The sequence below is a fragment of the Takifugu flavidus genome, chromosome 20 (assembly GCF_003711565.1).
Source record: "Takifugu flavidus isolate HTHZ2018 chromosome 20, ASM371156v2, whole genome shotgun sequence".
NCBI lineage: Eukaryota > Metazoa > Chordata > Actinopteri > Tetraodontiformes > Tetraodontidae > Takifugu > Takifugu flavidus.
The window spans coordinates 7,187,106-7,202,622 of record NC_079539.1 but is presented as its reverse complement, the minus strand read 5'-3'; the positions used below and the strand labels follow the sequence as shown (position 1 = coordinate 7,202,622).

Genomic DNA, 15,517 nt, shown 5'->3' with positions numbered 1-15,517 from the left:
CCTGCTTATATATTATCTCGTGCTCCTCAATGCTATTAACAATACTCCTTTTATTGTATGTGGCTTTAGTCTTTATGTAATTACACGTTTCAACTTGGAAAGATAAGACTTCATCCAAGATAGTGACATTCCCAACTCATCATTGTGGGATTATTTTGGCTTTCCAAAATGCCAAAAGCTCCCATTTTGAAGTAGATGGATTATTATGGAGAGGATCAAAAAAAGAACTTATTTGTAACCTTATAAAAGACGAACTTTCATTGTAAATTGTTTAAACTATTGCCAAGACGTTTGCCAAATGTTTTCCATTTAAGGGATTTCAACATGAAGAAAAGGAAGTGGAAAATTGAATTTAGGTGTAGCTAAGCTCCTAAAATATTTAAAGTCTTGCATGTTGCAAGGATAAAAATGAATAAATCCCTCAAAATGTTAGGCTGAGACAGAAAAATAGGAAGATGAATGTAAAGGAAGTGTGGCAATACTATTCACACCTTATCAATTCAAATATTTATTGTCATAAAAAAAGTCCTAACCCTAAACAAAAAGCTCAGAATGCGCCTGTGGTGCCAACTATCGTCTCTTCTGGAAAATGTTTCCCCGTCCAATTCCCCCACGGCCACGGCCTCTTGCAGCCACTGCAGGAAAGAAAAGCAGATTGTTATTAATCTAACAACAGCTCAGGTGACGTATTAACTTATGCATTCCGATATTGAATGGAAAATCCTTAAAAAATGTGGGTTAGCCAGTTAAATATGTGACAGATGGTGATGAATGAACAGGCCTGTTTGCTGTGGTTGCATTTTCTTTCAAGTCCTCGGGGGCCCATTTGAGGTTAGGGTGTATTTTTTTGTAATTGTGATTTGGAAATGATCCGTCAATATGTTTACACGCACAGTTTAAACGAGTTGCGCTCATAATTGGACTTTAGCATCTCGTCTGAATTTGTTCCTGGTCCCAGGTTACATGCAACTGCAAAAAGTGAAATAACCAACAGGACAATGTCCTTGTCCTCCAAACTAGATGGCGATCTGTGTTTTTAGGATGTAAAAAGGGCCCCTTTCCAGGTGACATATTAATGCCACAAACAACTGGACTCAGGTGGCGGATCAGCACCTCTAATAGCACCACAACCCTAAGGCCAGGTGCTGCCACTAACCCACTAACCCTAAGGCCAGGTGCTGCCACTAACCCACTAACCCTAAGCCTAAGGCCAGGTGCTGCCACTAACCCACTAACCCTAAGGCCAGGTGCTGCCACTAACCACTAACCCTAAGGCCAGGTGCTGCCACTAACCCACTAACCCTAAGCCTAAGGCCAGGTGCTGCCACTAACCCACTAACCCTAAGGCCAGGTGCTGCCACTAACCCACTAACCCTAAGCCTAAGGCCAGGTGCTGCCACTAACCCACTAACCCTAAGGCCAGGTGCTGCCACTAACCCACTAACCCTAAGCCTACGGCCAGGTGCTGCACTAACCCACTAACCCTAAGCCTACGGCCAGGTGCTGCCACTAACCCACTAACCCTAAGCCTAAGGCCAGGTGCTGCCACTAACCCTAAGGCCAGGTGCTGCCACTAACCCACTAACCCTAAGCCTAAGGCCAGGTGCTGCCACTAACCCCCTAAGCCTAAGGCCAGGTGCTGCCACTAACCCACTAACCCTAAGCCTAAGGCCAGGTGCTGCCACTAACCCACTAACCCTAAGGCCAGGTGCTGCCACTAACCCACTAACCCTAAGCCTAAGGCCAGGTGCTGCCACTAACCCACTAACCCTAACCCAGGCTCTTTTTGGCTTCTATAAACAAACTAACATTTCATTCTCACCGACGACCCCTTCTCACCTTGTGCTTTGAGAATAGCGGCTTTGCCTCTTCCTGCCCCAGATCCCTGGTTCTTATTCTTCATACTTTTTAACATTGGAGCGTTCTTTAACATGTCCGGCAGGATCAGGAAGCGAATCTTGCTTCCACGGATGTAGACCTGCTCCAGTTGCGCCACACGGCCATCGCGGTAGGTTACAGTAATGTTAGACATCTGAAAGCACACAAATGGGAGTTAAATCAGCACTTTCTCAGGATGGACTTTGAATTCCAATGTCAAGTCTGTTTCAGACATTTTAATTAGCAGAGTTTGGAAGTCAAAACAAATACGAGGGTCTACAAATGTCCTCAGGATTTTTCCACATTCAGCCAGATGATTTAAAAGTGCTCTCTATTCACCTTGTATGAGTTTATTTATGATTATATTTCTGAAGGACCTTTTACACCCACAACAGTACTGTTATTGTTGTAGAACAGGGCTGCAGCTAACGGCTATTTGCAGAGTCAATGAATCTATTCATTATTGAAACTATTATCAACTAATCAGATTGTGACGCGCACGGTTGCTCAATGGCTCTTGTTCAGCATTTGCTGACTATCAATAAAGACAAAGCTGAATATCCGTTTCCAGTAAACTGTTGCTAATTTAACTTTGTTTTGATATTGTTTAATTGATTTTACTCTTTTGTACACTAATGCCGAGTCATGAAAGGCACCTTTACAGTAAAATGTAATCATTTTTATCATGTGAAATCAACTCAATGGAGCAGAGTGTTTATTACTACTACATACAGTAGTAACAGTAACTAACCCTAGTGAGGGCGCTCGCTTGTTGAAAGTGCACAGGAGGTTTGGCAACTTTACTCTTTTACATACAGAGTGCATAAATCTGGATAAGAAAAGATCCTTGGGTGAAATTACTCTCCCTACAACCCTGCACTCAAATTCAGATTCATGTCAAAAGTCAACAAAACCCAGGTCATCCATATGTGCCATGTGCCTCGCTAATGCTCGTGCATTACTGGCACGCTCACATGCAAACACTCCGTTTTTCCCTTTGTGCTGAGACAAAAATGGCTCCTAACCCATAATGTTTCAGGATGCATGGGTCAAACACCTTGTTGGACGCTTCATGTTGCTTTACGTGGTTATGTTATGTTACATTACCATGCGCAGCATCTAGCTCAGCTCCACAGCGTCAAACACAGGTGATGATGTCACAACTAAATCATGGACTATTGAAATCGGACAATTAATGGAGTTATTTTTGACAAGGCTGATTAATTGTTTGCAGCCCTTTTAAGACTGGTGCCACATACACGTCCATTGTTGGCTGAATAAAGTCATCACAGCACTCATGGAAATGATGAAACAGCAACAGCCAAAATGTGAGGAAAGCCGCAATTACCGTTGCTCATTTTTGCCTTAATCATATGTCTCGGTAAAGAGAAACACTTATGAAAGCCTCCTTGTTAAACCCAAGAATGAAAGTGAAGATAAATAGTTACATTTCGAGGGACCTCTCGGGAACTAACCTGACAGTTCATGTTGTCCTCAGCTTCAATCAACTTTCCACGGTACACCTCGCCAGTGTTGGTCTCACAGGTGACGATGTGTCCCTCTGCTTCGTGCAGGACCTTGATGGGTACACCGATGGACATGTTTCAATTGTCCTCCTAAAAAATAGTTTTAGATGAGTTTAGAAATGAATGCCACAAATTCTGCAAAAACTGATCTCACACTTGAGAATTTATCTAATGAGGGTCAAACAAAGGAATTTCTGATATAAATTCCAAATTTTGGCAATAAGTTGTAAGTGAATTGCTGCTGGTCTCAGTGGGAATCTCCAGAGAGAAGAAATGAATGTTTGAATGGAACTTTTTATTATATCTTTTAATTGAGCACATCAACACAATATTTAACGTGAATATATTGAGAAAATATGCAGTCATTTAGGAACAGACGTCAGAGTGACGAAGCTTCCCTCGATAAGTGCTCGGACAAGCATTTAGAGGATCGGTGCCTTGCTCAAGAGCACCTCGGAAGTGCTGCAGGATCTACCAAGCGCCTACACCAGCCCACATTTGCATTATTTGGGCTGAAACAGACTCGAACCTTGGTGCCTCAGGTCTACACACCGCCTTACTTACGCTCCAAAAGAATGAAGTCCATTTTGCCGTTAGCCATGTAGCCGAACAACATTAGGCCTTAATGGCAAACGATTTATCCCCAACATAAGTACGATGTCTTTCTCAAAAATACAACTGGTTTTATCATTTTAGTGAAATGGCCGAGCTCGTTTATTTGGCTCCATTAATCAAACAGTTAAGTGAATACCTGGCTGAGCAGGATTGTATGTAAAGACGGTGGTACCGTCACGTTTTATTATGCTTCTAATTCTACGGATTGTACAAATCATCCTGACGTTCTAGTCTTTGTTGCACTTGGCTAACACACGCCGTCGCAATCGTGTGTAAATTAATGAAATTGAAAAACAAAAATCACCAACCTTCACTAAAAACGTTAATAAACAGATATTCTTCGATCTATTGTTTACAAGCTTACCTTCACTTTCTTAAAACGAAACGTTCTTTCTTGTGCAGCAGATCAACAACGTGCGTTTGTCGCTTCGGGGTCCTTTGGAGCCTTTTTCCGTTTACCCATAATGCCTTGCTATAATACCCATAATGCCTTGCTGCTTACAGCAATAACCCGCGGTGCATTGTGGGGCCTGTATATATTTGCGCGGTCCGCTTAAAAGATCTCTGCTGACACCGACATTTCTGCCTTAAAGCCTAAATATTTCGTAATAGAACACTTTTAATTTATTATCAAGCCAAATTGTGTTAATACACTTGCTCCCGTTCAAACGGAGCCCAACTGTGTGTTTGTCAACTATATGATTGAACTAAATCACGCACAAAGTGATATCTCTTGAAAAATAAATATGCTTATTCAGTTATAAACCTAGGCTTGGGATTTTTTAAAACATAATTTAAAGATAAAACTATCAATTCTGCTCCCTATCCTATCTGTCTGTCTGTCCAGACACCTCTATCTATCTATCTATCTATCTATCTATATCTATCTATCTATCTATCTATCTATCTATCTATCTATCCATCTATCCATCTATCCATCTATCCATCCATCCATCCATCCATCCATCCACCCACCCATCCATCCATCCATCCATCGTGGCCTAGAACCTGAAGAGCTTATAAATTTAATTTTAGACGAATATCTAAACTGCCTTTTACTTCCAAATTCCTGGATATCTACAGCTGCATTTGATACAGTCGCTACATGAAAACGTGATTTTGTTCTTGGAAAAGTGGGAGTCTGTATGGCGGTGGTAGCTCAGTCTGCTGGGAACTGGGCTGAGAAGCGGCGGGTTCACGGTTTGAGCCCCAGTGCAATCAAACATGGAAGGCCAGAACACCTGCAGAGAACTGCCAAGGTACCCTTGAGCAAAGTACCAAGCCCACAAATGCTCATATAGGGCCCTGTGAAGAACTGGCGACTCATCCAGGGGTGCACCCTCGCCCACTGTGAACTCTTTCTTTGATCGTAAATGGGATAAAGCAGTTAAAGAAGGACATGAGGGGCATGTTAATGGAGTGGGTCAAGTCATACTTGACTGATTCACCTTTTTGTGTTAGCAGACTCTAAATCCTCTTCTGCTCCTCTCTCTTTTAGGGTTCCACATGGCTCAGTACTTGGCCCCCCAGGGGTTCTTCTCTATTTCCTTCCACTTGGCTCTATATTCAGGAAACCTGGCATTTCTTCCAACTGTTATGCTGAGGACAATCAAGTTTACAGCTTAGAAAGGATGAAACGTCCTACATCAGGATGTTGCTGTGGTGTCTTAATGGCATAAAGGCCCGGATGGCCCTTAACCTTTTAATCTTTAATGACAAAAAGACTGAAGTGATTGGCCCAGTATGCCAACGAAACCATCACAAACCGAGGGGTGAAAAAACACTCAGGTCAGAACTGTTGTTAAGTCATGTTTTCTCTAGTTAAGGAAGCTGGCTGAAGTAAAGCCGACTCTTCTAAGACCAGTAATCCAAAAAACAGTCATCCATGCCTCTGTCCCTCATCTGCTGGATTGCTGCAATGCACTATATGAGAGGTTCTGCACACTGTCTCCAGATGGTGAACAAACGCTGCAGTGTCTCTCAACAGATACATGTAACCATGAACACATATCACCAATTTTAGCGTCACTCCACTTGCTGCCCATTCATTTTAGAATCCATTTTAAAAATCTTTTATTTGCTCTTGAATCCTTGAATTGTCTTTCCCCATCCTCTCTGAGCATTTCCACCCACTATGTACCCACCCTTTCTCTCAGGTCAGCTGACCAGCTGCTACTGAGGGGTCTCAAAAGAGTTAAAGCTCAGAGGAGATCGTGCTTTTGCAGCTTCAAAACTTTTGAACCTTTTCCCACAGTACATTAGGCAGGCCTCTTCTTTATCTGATTTAAAATCCTTGCTTTAAACAAATCTTTTCTCCTTTGACACCTAGTGTGAAATCGATACTAAAAATGTATTTAAAATACTATTTTAGGCTGGTTTTGATGTTTCTAATTTCACTTGGTTTTTGGTACTTTTAAATGCTATGTATAATTTTTTTCCAAATATAAAAGCTGAATAATTCAAAATGTTATTATTTCAATTAAACTGCTTATTTCTTTGTTTGGAATGAATTATTGAAATGACTGGCTCCTGACTTACATGCATAGTTTGAATTAACCTTACTACAAGCTTATCAAACACCATTAACAGACAGAGTGAAAAGGATTCGGCCTTGTCTAAACCTTAAGGTGGTATATAGCCCTGATTTACACAGTTTTTGAATAATGACAAACATCATGGAAACATCACATGGGTGTTTATCTTGGATATGATTATGGGGGATTGCTTTACAGCGGCAAATGCTGCTTAATGTAGGTTTATCCTGCAGTGGAAGGACTTTTTAGTGAGGAAAGAGAAAGCATAATGGCATAATAAAAGACAGCATCAGATGAATCCTCCTTTGATTTCCATTGCATTAGGTGCAGAACCTGGCGTCAGCAGCCAGACAAACCTGTAAACACCTCAGGCTGAGCAGAGTGTGGTCACGTGGATATACTTAACAGCATATGGAGTGATATTTACAAAGGTCAAACAAGCTCTTTGTTTTGAATTATCAACCTTTTATGCATTTGTCATATGTTTTGAAATCATCAAACAAAAAGGTGTTTCAGTATTCCAGCATGTCTTTAACTTTTCTAACATCATTTAAGAGAAGACCCGTCTTTTAACAATAAAACTATGATGTTCTGCTGGGGTTCATCTTATGTTTTAAACTTACATTAACAATATAATGTAAAGTCTTAGCAATGAAGCTCAGACTATCGTCTTCCAGGTCACTTCTACCAGCTCCAGCACATTAATATTGCAACAGTCTCAAGTCGAGCAGAAGATGTAATCGTTCACTGTATCCTGGTGCTTTCCAAGGTCTCCACCTAGCAACTGCACAGACATGTTGTCCATTCATAAGGCACTTTGACAGACTACCTTGGTTGGCTCATCCTGTCACTGCCGTGGGGCAGCTGCTAAACAATTAAATAGCTTAATCATGAAACATCAGTAAGTAATGTAGGGCAGAGACAGTCAGTGTGCTTTACATTTACAAAAGTAATTTTACTGCCACTGTTTTGAATCTCCCAAATATCTATTGTTTCATGGAGAGTTTTGGGGAATTCTGCAACATCTTGAACAGCACATCCCATGATGCACGGCTGTCTCACAGGAGTAGGACTGTTTACATCTTGCTTGTTGGGTATCAGAGCGCTTGGCACATCATTTATTGTTGCTATCCAGTGGCTGCAAACTGGTGACGTTCTCCCAGACACAGTGTCCAGGATGTAGCTATTCACCACTGTGCTGCACAATGAACCATCTTTACTGGTGCCAGAGGGAGACCGTATGATGCTGTTGTTAGCAACAGCTTGATCATCACCAGCCCTAGCCTCAGAGACCTGTCCATCCCTCCGTCCAAAAATGTGCTGATAAATGATCCTCTGAAAAGTCTGCCTGAACTCCCGAATACGATAGGCATAGATGAATGGATTTATGACAGAGTTAGCATGAGACAGGACGATAGCAGTGTTCATCACCCAGATGTGTGTGCGCTCACAATTTTGACAGAGGTAGTTGAAACAGTTGATGACATGGAGTGGGAGCCAACACAGAGCAAAGAATCCAACAATGATGGCCAGTGATTTGGCAGCATGCACCTCCTTTTTAAGAGTTGATTGTGAACCTTTAGAAGGTGAGCTCATTTCTCCAGGAGACGATATTGGCGTGACTTTAGGCCCCATCTGGTGTAACTGGTGCCGTGCTGCCATGAAGATATGCGCATAGATGATGAGCATAAGCAACAGGGGCAACAACACACAGCCAAAAAAATTAAAATAGATCATGTAGTCCATGGTTACCACTCCTTCAAAGAGACACTCTATCAGACCTTCGGGGCAGCTCTTGGTGCCTGTGGGGGCTGTCGTATTTGGACCTGTGCAATATTGGAATTACATTTCAATTTAAATACAATGCATCTGTAAAAATGGTTTGGATGCTATGCAGTTTGTTTATTTTAATATTTGAAAACCCCCAAAATAAACACACTTAATCCATTAAGTACACTCATATTTAATTGATATGTTTAAAAATCCCTGATCTCATCAGAAAGTTTTCCAACAAATCAGACACCTGTTGAGAATACGTGAGTCTCTTTGACAGAACAAGCCACTTACCATTGTTCCAGCCCAGCATGGGTGTCAGGCCAATTCCAAAGGATAGCACCCAGCACAATGCGATAATGGCCTTTGCCCTGTGTCCTGTTACAAGGCTGCTGTACCTGAAAAAGGGTTGTTTGTGCTATTGCATTAATTAAAAAAAAGGTTTCATGGCGAAAGATAAAGATGAACAAAAGAACAGTTTGTTCCAAATGACTATGAAAAAATTCTACTGAAAGAGTCACTGAGTTGTATTTGATAAAAGTGTGTTGAAAATCAATCTTCCTGGATGTTAAATCTCAAAGACTGAGGAAGTTACTGCATCGAACGCAGACACAGATTTGTAAGGAGTCATAAAATTAGAAGTTAATATTACTCTTATTGCTGAGCAGTTTCAAGCACTTGACTAATAAACTATAAACTCTAGAAATGTGAGATTGGTATGACGACACAGAAACACAGAATTTGTTAGGCAACCCTTTTGCACAAAGGTGCAATGTCATTTCACCACAGCCTGGTTGGTGCAATGACACAAGTGGTGTGAAAACACCTTTGACAAAAAGAGAACAAAGGTGTGAAAGTTTCAGGGAGGTTATTCCAAATGTCTGGGGTTATGTCTGCAGACCATAGAACAGTTTATTCTTTCATTTCTTTCATCAAAAGCTAACAAACAGATTTCATGATCTGTGTCCAAACGCTACTAAAGCTGGAGGACGGCAGAAAAACGGAACGCCTCTCCCTTTTTTCTTTATTCGTAAGATTCCTGTTTAAGTGTAAGATCAGTAAAGTTTGTGTCTGTCTGTGTGCATCCTTGTGTGTTGTTCTGTTTGTGTGTCAATGTGTCCTGTCTGTGTGCATCCTTGTGTGTTGTTCTGTTTGTGTGCATCCTCGTGTGTTGTTCTGTTTGTGTGTCAATGTGTCCTGTCTGTGTGCATCCTTGTGTGTTGTTCTGTCTGTGTGTCATGTGTCCTGTCTGTGTGCATCCTTGTGTGTTGTTCTGTCTGTGTGTCAGTGTGTCCTGTCTGTGTGCATCCTTGTGTGTTTTTCTGTCTGTGTGCATCCTTGTGTGTTGTTCTGTCTGTGTGTCAGTGTGTCCTGTCTGTGTGCATCCTTGTGTGTTGTTCTGTCTGTGTGTCAGTGTGTCTGTCTGTGTGCATCCTTGTGTGTTGTTCTGTCTGTGTGCATCCTTGTGTGTTGTTCTGTCTGTGTGTCAGTGTGTCCTGTCTGTGTGCATCCTTGTGTGTTGTTCTGTTTGTGTGTCAGTGTGTCCTGTCTGTGTGCATCCTTGTGTGTTGTTCTGTTTGTGTGTCAGTGTGTGTCCTGTCTGTGTGCATCCTTGTGTGTTGTTCTGTCTGTGTGTCAGTGTGTTCTGTCTGTGTGCATCCTTGTGTGTTGTTCTGTCTGTGTGTCAGTGTGTCCTGTCTGTGTGCATCCTTGTGTGTTGTTCTGTTCTGTGTGTCAATGTGTCCTGTCTGTGTGCATCCGTGTGTGTTGTTCTGTCTGTGTGCATCCTTGTGTGTTGTTCTGTTTGTGTGTCAGTGTGTCCTGTCTGTGTGCATCCTTGTGTGTTGTTCTGTTTGTGTGTCAGTGTGTCCTGTCTGTGTGCATCCTTGTGTGTTGTTCTGTCTGTGTGTCAATGTGTCCTGTCTGTGTTGCATCCTTGTGTGTTGTTCTGTCTGTGTGTCAGTGTGTCCTGTCTGTGTGCATCCTTGTGTGTTGTTCTGTCTGTGTGCATCCTTGTGTGTTGTTCTGTCTGTGTGTCAATGTGTCCTGTCTGTGTGCATCCTTGTGTGTTGTTCTGTCTGTGTGTCAATGTGTCCTGTCTGTGTGCATCCTTGTGTGTTGTTCTGTCTGTGTGTCAATGTGTCTTGTCTGTGTGCACCCTTGTGTGTTGTTCTGTCTGTGTGTCAGTGTGTCTGTCTGTGTGCATCCTTGTGTGTTGTTCTGTCTGTGTGTCAATGTGTCCTGTCTGTGTGCATCCTTGTGTGTTGTTCTGTCTGTGTGTCAATGTGTCCTGTCTGTGTGTATCCTTGTGTGTTGTCCTGTCTGTGTGCATCCTTGTGTGTTGTTCTGTCTGTGTGCATCCTTGTGTGTTGTTCTGTCTGTGTGTCAGTGTGTCCTGTCTGTGTGCATCCTTGTGTGTTGTTCTGTCTGTGTGTCAATGTGTCCTGTCTGTGTGCATCCTTGTGTGTTGTTCTGTCTGTGTGTCAATGTGTCCTGTCTGTGTGCATCCTTGTGTGTTGTTCTGTCTGTGTCAGTGTGTCCTGTCTGTGTGCATCCTTGTGTGTTGTTCTGTCTGTGTGTCAATGTGTCCTGTCTGTGTGCATCCTTGTGTGTTGTTCTGTCTGTGTGTCAATGTGTCCTGTCTGTGTGCACCCTTGTGTGTTGTTCTGTCTGTGTCAGTGTGTCCTGTCTGTGTGCATCTATGTGGCCTAACCCTAACCCTGTCCTGTCTGTGGCCATGTGTCTGTGTTTCTGTATGTTAGGCTGAGGGTTCAGCTTCCTATAGACAGCTGTGAGCATAATTAAGGCTTAACAATTAATTTCTAACAAAACTGTATTTTCCACAGAATTTATGAGGCTGAGCATTTATACATGAATCTAATTAAATTTATATTTATTCCAGCTCTGTAGTTATTATTGCTATTTGAATGTGGCAATGGCACAAGAGTGTTTATGGTTTAATATATGTGATTTATGATTTAATATCTCTAGATAATGATATCTGCTCCTTGTGCTGACAGTACTGATACATGCTAATTTCTTCTCATCTGACATGAAGTTGCTACACTGAGGCATAAATGTCTTATTGAGACATAATTTAATGGTACTGGTGCCAGTTGGACTTTTATAGAAATTTAGAACACGAGCAGCTCATAACTGTACTGACAGAATTCTTCCACTTGAATATTGGCTAAATCTAGAAATTTAGACTAAATTTAGTCACAAAAGAGTGTTACACGATCAGGAAGTAAAATCAGTGTCCTAGAAAAGAGTGTGTAGCTTACGTCATTGATCCAAGGAGTATCTTTTCTCACCTGAGTGGGTTTTTTATAGCAACGTAGCGGTCCACAGCAATAGCAAGCAGACTAAAGATGGAACTTTGGGTGAGGATGAGGACAAAGCAGGCAATGAAGAGGCAACCAAAGAACTGAGCACAGATGCCGACACTGAAATCACCACAAGCAATAAAAAAGAATAGGATTAATGAAAATTAGCATTAACATGAAAAGTCTTTTCAAAACAGATTTTGTAAGTTAGAAACGTAAAATCTTACCTGATGATGATGGCAAATGGAATTGCCAGGAGCCCCACAGCGATATCTGCCACAGCCAGAGACACCACAAACAGGTTAGTCACATTCTGCAAGTTTGAATTGAGACACACCGCCCAGCAGACCAGGACGTTCCCCAGTACAGCCAGAATGGCGATCACCACCTCCAGGACAATATATGCCAGCTGGGAATGCTTCATCGTGTTTCCGTGTTCCTCTGTCGACTTTCTTTGTGCTTCCATCCCACAGCTGCTTGTTGTGTATTTAGTGAATACCTGCTTGCCAAATCAGACCATTCACGGAAGAGTGATTATATCGGGGGGAGAGGAAGTATCCACCGCAAACAACAGGTACAGTCCCACTGTTCAAAGCCAGACTCTGGTTCTCTGTTCCTGCCTCCTCTTGTTCAGCAACACCATGGTGGAAGTGGAAACAGCTGGAATTCTGTCTCACTCAAAGAAGAGTGATGGGCTGGAAAGAGGGAACGCGTCACGGAAGTGAAGCCTGAGCAAACAGATTACGGTTTCTATCAGCCGTGGTTTATCTCAGGAAGACAGGTGTTCCATTTGGTTTCTACATGCACTCCAACAATGAAGCTTTTATTTCAGAGAAATTCTCATGATACCTCCAGGTTGTTGTTGTGGTTGGTTACCTACATAGTCTTTGCTGTCCTTTATGTCTTTATTCACTATTTGATTATTTTCAGTTGAACTTTGAATGTCTCTATGTGTTAAAATCAGCAAAGGCTGCAGTGAAGAGAAGCCACAGTCATGTGACCTCTGGTAACTCCTGCCAGAACTTTAGCTGCAGCATTTTGAACCAGCTGGAGGATCTGAGAACCATTCAGACCTCCTGATTAACCAGATCTATATATGAATCATATATTTGAACATGAAACCTAAAAAACAAAACGTGCCTGTAGAAACTTATCAGGATGATCCCTAAAAGACTGGTTATACTGGCAAAGAGAGGAGAGATGAAGTGGTTGTTTTGAGCGGAAGCCCCAGAAGGCAGAGACACGCACAACAGCCAAAGATGAGCCACAAGAAGCTTCACTGAAGATTTAACAGTCAGTAATCTGCAGACAGGACTTGGTGGAGGAACTCAGGAAACACGATCGGGTTAGGGTGGGCAGCACCAGCAGGCGTCTGAAAGGGCGATCTGGACAACCAGACAATGAGCTTGAAACTGGAATCCAAAAGCTTACAGGTAGTTCAGAACATTTAGGAGCCAGGCTCTACCATGGAGGATTGAACTGGTGTGAACCAGTCTTTTAAAGCAGGATGCAGGTGCAGATGATTGTCCGGTGATGCAAATCAGGTATGAAGGTGGATTAGCGTGAACTGGAGATCAGCCCTGCCCAACCTGAAACTAGACAGCTAGGGTTAGGGTTAGGGATAGGGGTTAGGTTAGGGTTAGGGGTTAGGGATAGGGGTTAGGGGTTCGGGTTAGAGGGTTAGGGATAGGGGTTAGGTTAGGGTTAGGGGTAGGGGTTTTAGGGATAGGGGTTAGGGATAGGGGTTAGGGTTAGAGGGTTAGGGATAGGGGTTAGGTTAGGGTTAGGGGTTAGGGTTCTTGTTAGGGTTAGGGGTTAGGGTTGGATTATTGTTAGGGTTAGGGGTTAGGGTTAGGATTATTGTTAGGGTTAGGGGTAGGATTATTGTTAGGGTTAGGATTATTGTTAGGGTTAGGGGTTAGGTTAGGGTAATGTTAGGGTCAGATCAAATGTGAACATGATAGGGTTAGAAATGGCTTCACACACATCAGCTCACACACATCACCATCAGCTTACATCATCATCACACACATCAGCTCACACATCGTGACTGCCCCCTGGTGGCTGTCTGCACATTAACACTACAAATGTGGACAATCTTCTACTTGAACTTCTGCCGTTTGACCAGAGATTTATAAGTGTTGAGATTTTAGTCAAAACAATTCTTACTTATTTTTCAATGTAATATTTAAAACAATGACTTTAAATTAAGGGTTTAGGGTTCGGGCTGCTCAGGTAAAGGTGTGCAGGCACTAAGAGACAGACAGAATGACTTGAACAATGATACATGAGTGGATGAATGATACTTTACTGTCTGACTCTACCTCCCATATCAGCACGAACAATTAGTCTTTAACCATCTTTTTACAACAGCTGGGACGAAACACACGGCTGTTTCTCGAGGAGTTGGAACAGTAAACCAAAATAAAAACAGAATTTATTCGCAAAACATTGATACTTCATACTTAATTGAAAATAGCACAACAGAAATATGTCAGATAATGAAAACAATGAAATCATTGTTTCCCAGATTTTTGGGAGATTTTTAGTGAGTGTTAAAGTATGAATCTGTGATGAAAAAACCTTATTCTTCTGTCCAAATTTGCCTTTTCACAATCTCTCTAACTTCCAGAGAAAGACATTTTTGTGACATTTCCGTCGAAATAGAAATGTTTCAACTGACAGAAGACATGAAACTATTGTCAGGCACGTTTTCAGTGTGACCTGGGGTCAAATCAGGTCTTCTCAGTGCGATGGTAGCACAGAATTACTGTTTCAAAGGGCCCGAAAATTTCAATGAATTTTTTTGCTCACCTGTAACTTCAGATGCCTAATCATATCGGAAATTCCAAGCATTGCCACTACTCTTATCTTCATGGGGTTTTTTTTAGTATTTTGCCCATTTTTCAGTGTTTCATTCAGACTGACGCTTCCATTTGAAACCTGTTTTTTTTTGACAACCCTAACGGAAACCTTTTCAGATGCTACCTCGCTGTGCAAAATATGTGCATTGCTTTTATTTACAATGCACCAAATGCCCCAACTTTTTTGGACACATTGTTGTGAATAAGAAAGTCACTAGAAACTGAAGAGAAAGGAACCTAGCACCAACAAAAATAAAGACAAATCTCTCACAGAAACATGCCTGCATGTTAAATTATGATCAATAAAATGTACAAAGCTTTTGAAAATCAGCTCAGGTTTAAGAGGATGCACAACAGTTACAGGAACAATATTCCCTCCTATTTTGAATGCACAGGAAATAAGATGAAACAAAATAATGTTCCTTCATGAAAAGAGCAGATATGTTCTTCAGTGGACTTCAGGTCACTTCAGTAGTTCTAAAATTGCAGCACTCTCTACATCTAAACACTCAATACAGACAACATGTATGTGTGTTTAACATTGCATAATGTCTACATTAGGCAACATTATGGGATGTCCTGCTCAGCAGTTAAAGAATCCATGACTTCTACAGCAGTTCAGAGGTTGGGTTCCTTTCAGGGTTCCTAGGAGAAATAAACCTGCTTCTGCATACCTGAAAGTCCAGGTAAGACTACAAATACACAGCTCACAATGCAAAACATTGTGAAATAAATTAAAGCAAGAGTGATTAGAATTAGTCCTAAAGAAAGATCTTTCAGAGTTTGTTCATATCTGTACATACAACTGACAAAAATGAATTTAGCAAAAAGTCCTGTTAAAATAAGAAGCCATCGTCTGCAAAGATGGGAATATAGCTGACTTAGCAGATAGAAAAAATATTGCTTCCTGCTGTTTGGCCATCTCTGTCTACCACATAGAGACGGTTGACACTGAAAACAAGATATATACAAAGGTTTTGGCATCCTGGAACAAGAAAGTA

General features: G+C 41.7%; 3 protein-coding genes across 7 annotated transcripts in view; all 3 read right to left on the bottom strand.

Moving 5' to 3' along the window:
- Positions 1 to 488: 488 nt before the first annotated feature.
- On the bottom strand, positions 489 to 4,540 carry LOC130517504 (small nuclear ribonucleoprotein Sm D3). Its single transcript, XM_057019442.1, has 4 exons — positions 4,384 to 4,540; positions 3,354 to 3,494; positions 1,840 to 2,032; positions 489 to 635 (listed from the first exon to the last, which is right to left on the bottom strand). The coding sequence occupies exons 2-4, from the start codon at positions 3,477 to 3,479 to the stop codon at positions 571 to 573; spliced, it is 384 nt and encodes a 127-aa protein (XP_056875422.1). The 5' UTR covers positions 3,480 to 3,494; positions 4,384 to 4,540; the 3' UTR covers positions 489 to 570.
- Positions 4,541 to 6,697: 2,157 nt separating this feature from the next.
- LOC130517489 (adenosine receptor A2a-like) lies at positions 6,698 to 13,294 on the bottom strand. Of its 4 annotated transcripts, none has more exons than XM_057019419.1 (5): positions 12,152 to 13,293; positions 11,880 to 11,925; positions 11,641 to 11,772; positions 8,621 to 8,724; positions 6,698 to 8,379 (listed from the first exon to the last, which is right to left on the bottom strand). In XM_057019419.1, exons 4-5 carry the CDS (start codon positions 8,637 to 8,639, stop codon positions 7,442 to 7,444), a joined length of 957 nt encoding a protein of 318 aa, XP_056875399.1. In that variant the 5' UTR covers positions 8,640 to 8,724; positions 11,641 to 11,772; positions 11,880 to 11,925; positions 12,152 to 13,293; the 3' UTR covers positions 6,698 to 7,441. The 4 variants fall into 4 exon arrangements, with proteins under 4 accessions (XP_056875399.1, XP_056875398.1, XP_056875397.1 ...); XM_057019418.1 differs by having other exon boundaries at positions 11,880 to 13,037; positions 13,118 to 13,293; XM_057019421.1 differs by having other exon boundaries at positions 8,004 to 8,208; positions 8,306 to 8,379; positions 11,880 to 13,294.
- A 650-nt stretch (positions 13,295 to 13,944) lies between these two features.
- The window catches only part of bcr (BCR activator of RhoGEF and GTPase), a 20,718-nt gene continuing 19,145 nt past the window's right edge, over positions 13,945 to 15,517 (bottom strand). For both annotated transcript variants that reach the window (XM_057019358.1, XM_057019357.1), the window contains exon 23: positions 13,945 to 15,517. This exon is cut by the window's right edge and continues 303 nt beyond it. The gene's annotated coding sequence lies outside the window, so the exon portion shown is untranslated.

Coding starts and splice junctions, on each gene's coding strand:
- LOC130517504 (XM_057019442.1), bottom strand. CDS start 3,479: ATGTCCATCGGTGTACCCATCAAGGTCCTGCACGAAGCAGAGGGACAC. Junction 2,033..3,353: donor AGGACAACATGAACTGTCAG/GTTAGTTCCCGA, acceptor GTGTGCTTTCAG/ATGTCTAACATTACTGTAAC. Junction 636..1,839: donor CGCTATTCTCAAAGCACAAG/GTGAGAAGGGGT, acceptor TCTTTCCTGCAG/TGGCTGCAAGAGGCCGTGGC.
- LOC130517489 (XM_057019417.1), bottom strand. CDS start 12,118: ATGGAAGCACAAAGAAAGTCGACAGAGGAACACGGAAACACGATGAAG. Junction 11,773..11,879: donor CCATTTGCCATCATCATCAG/GTAAGATTTTAC, acceptor TGGTGATTTCAG/TGTCGGCATCTGTGCTCAGT. Junction 8,380..8,620: donor CATGCTGGGCTGGAACAATG/GTAAGTGGCTTG, acceptor AATATTGCACAG/GTCCAAATACGACAGCCCCC.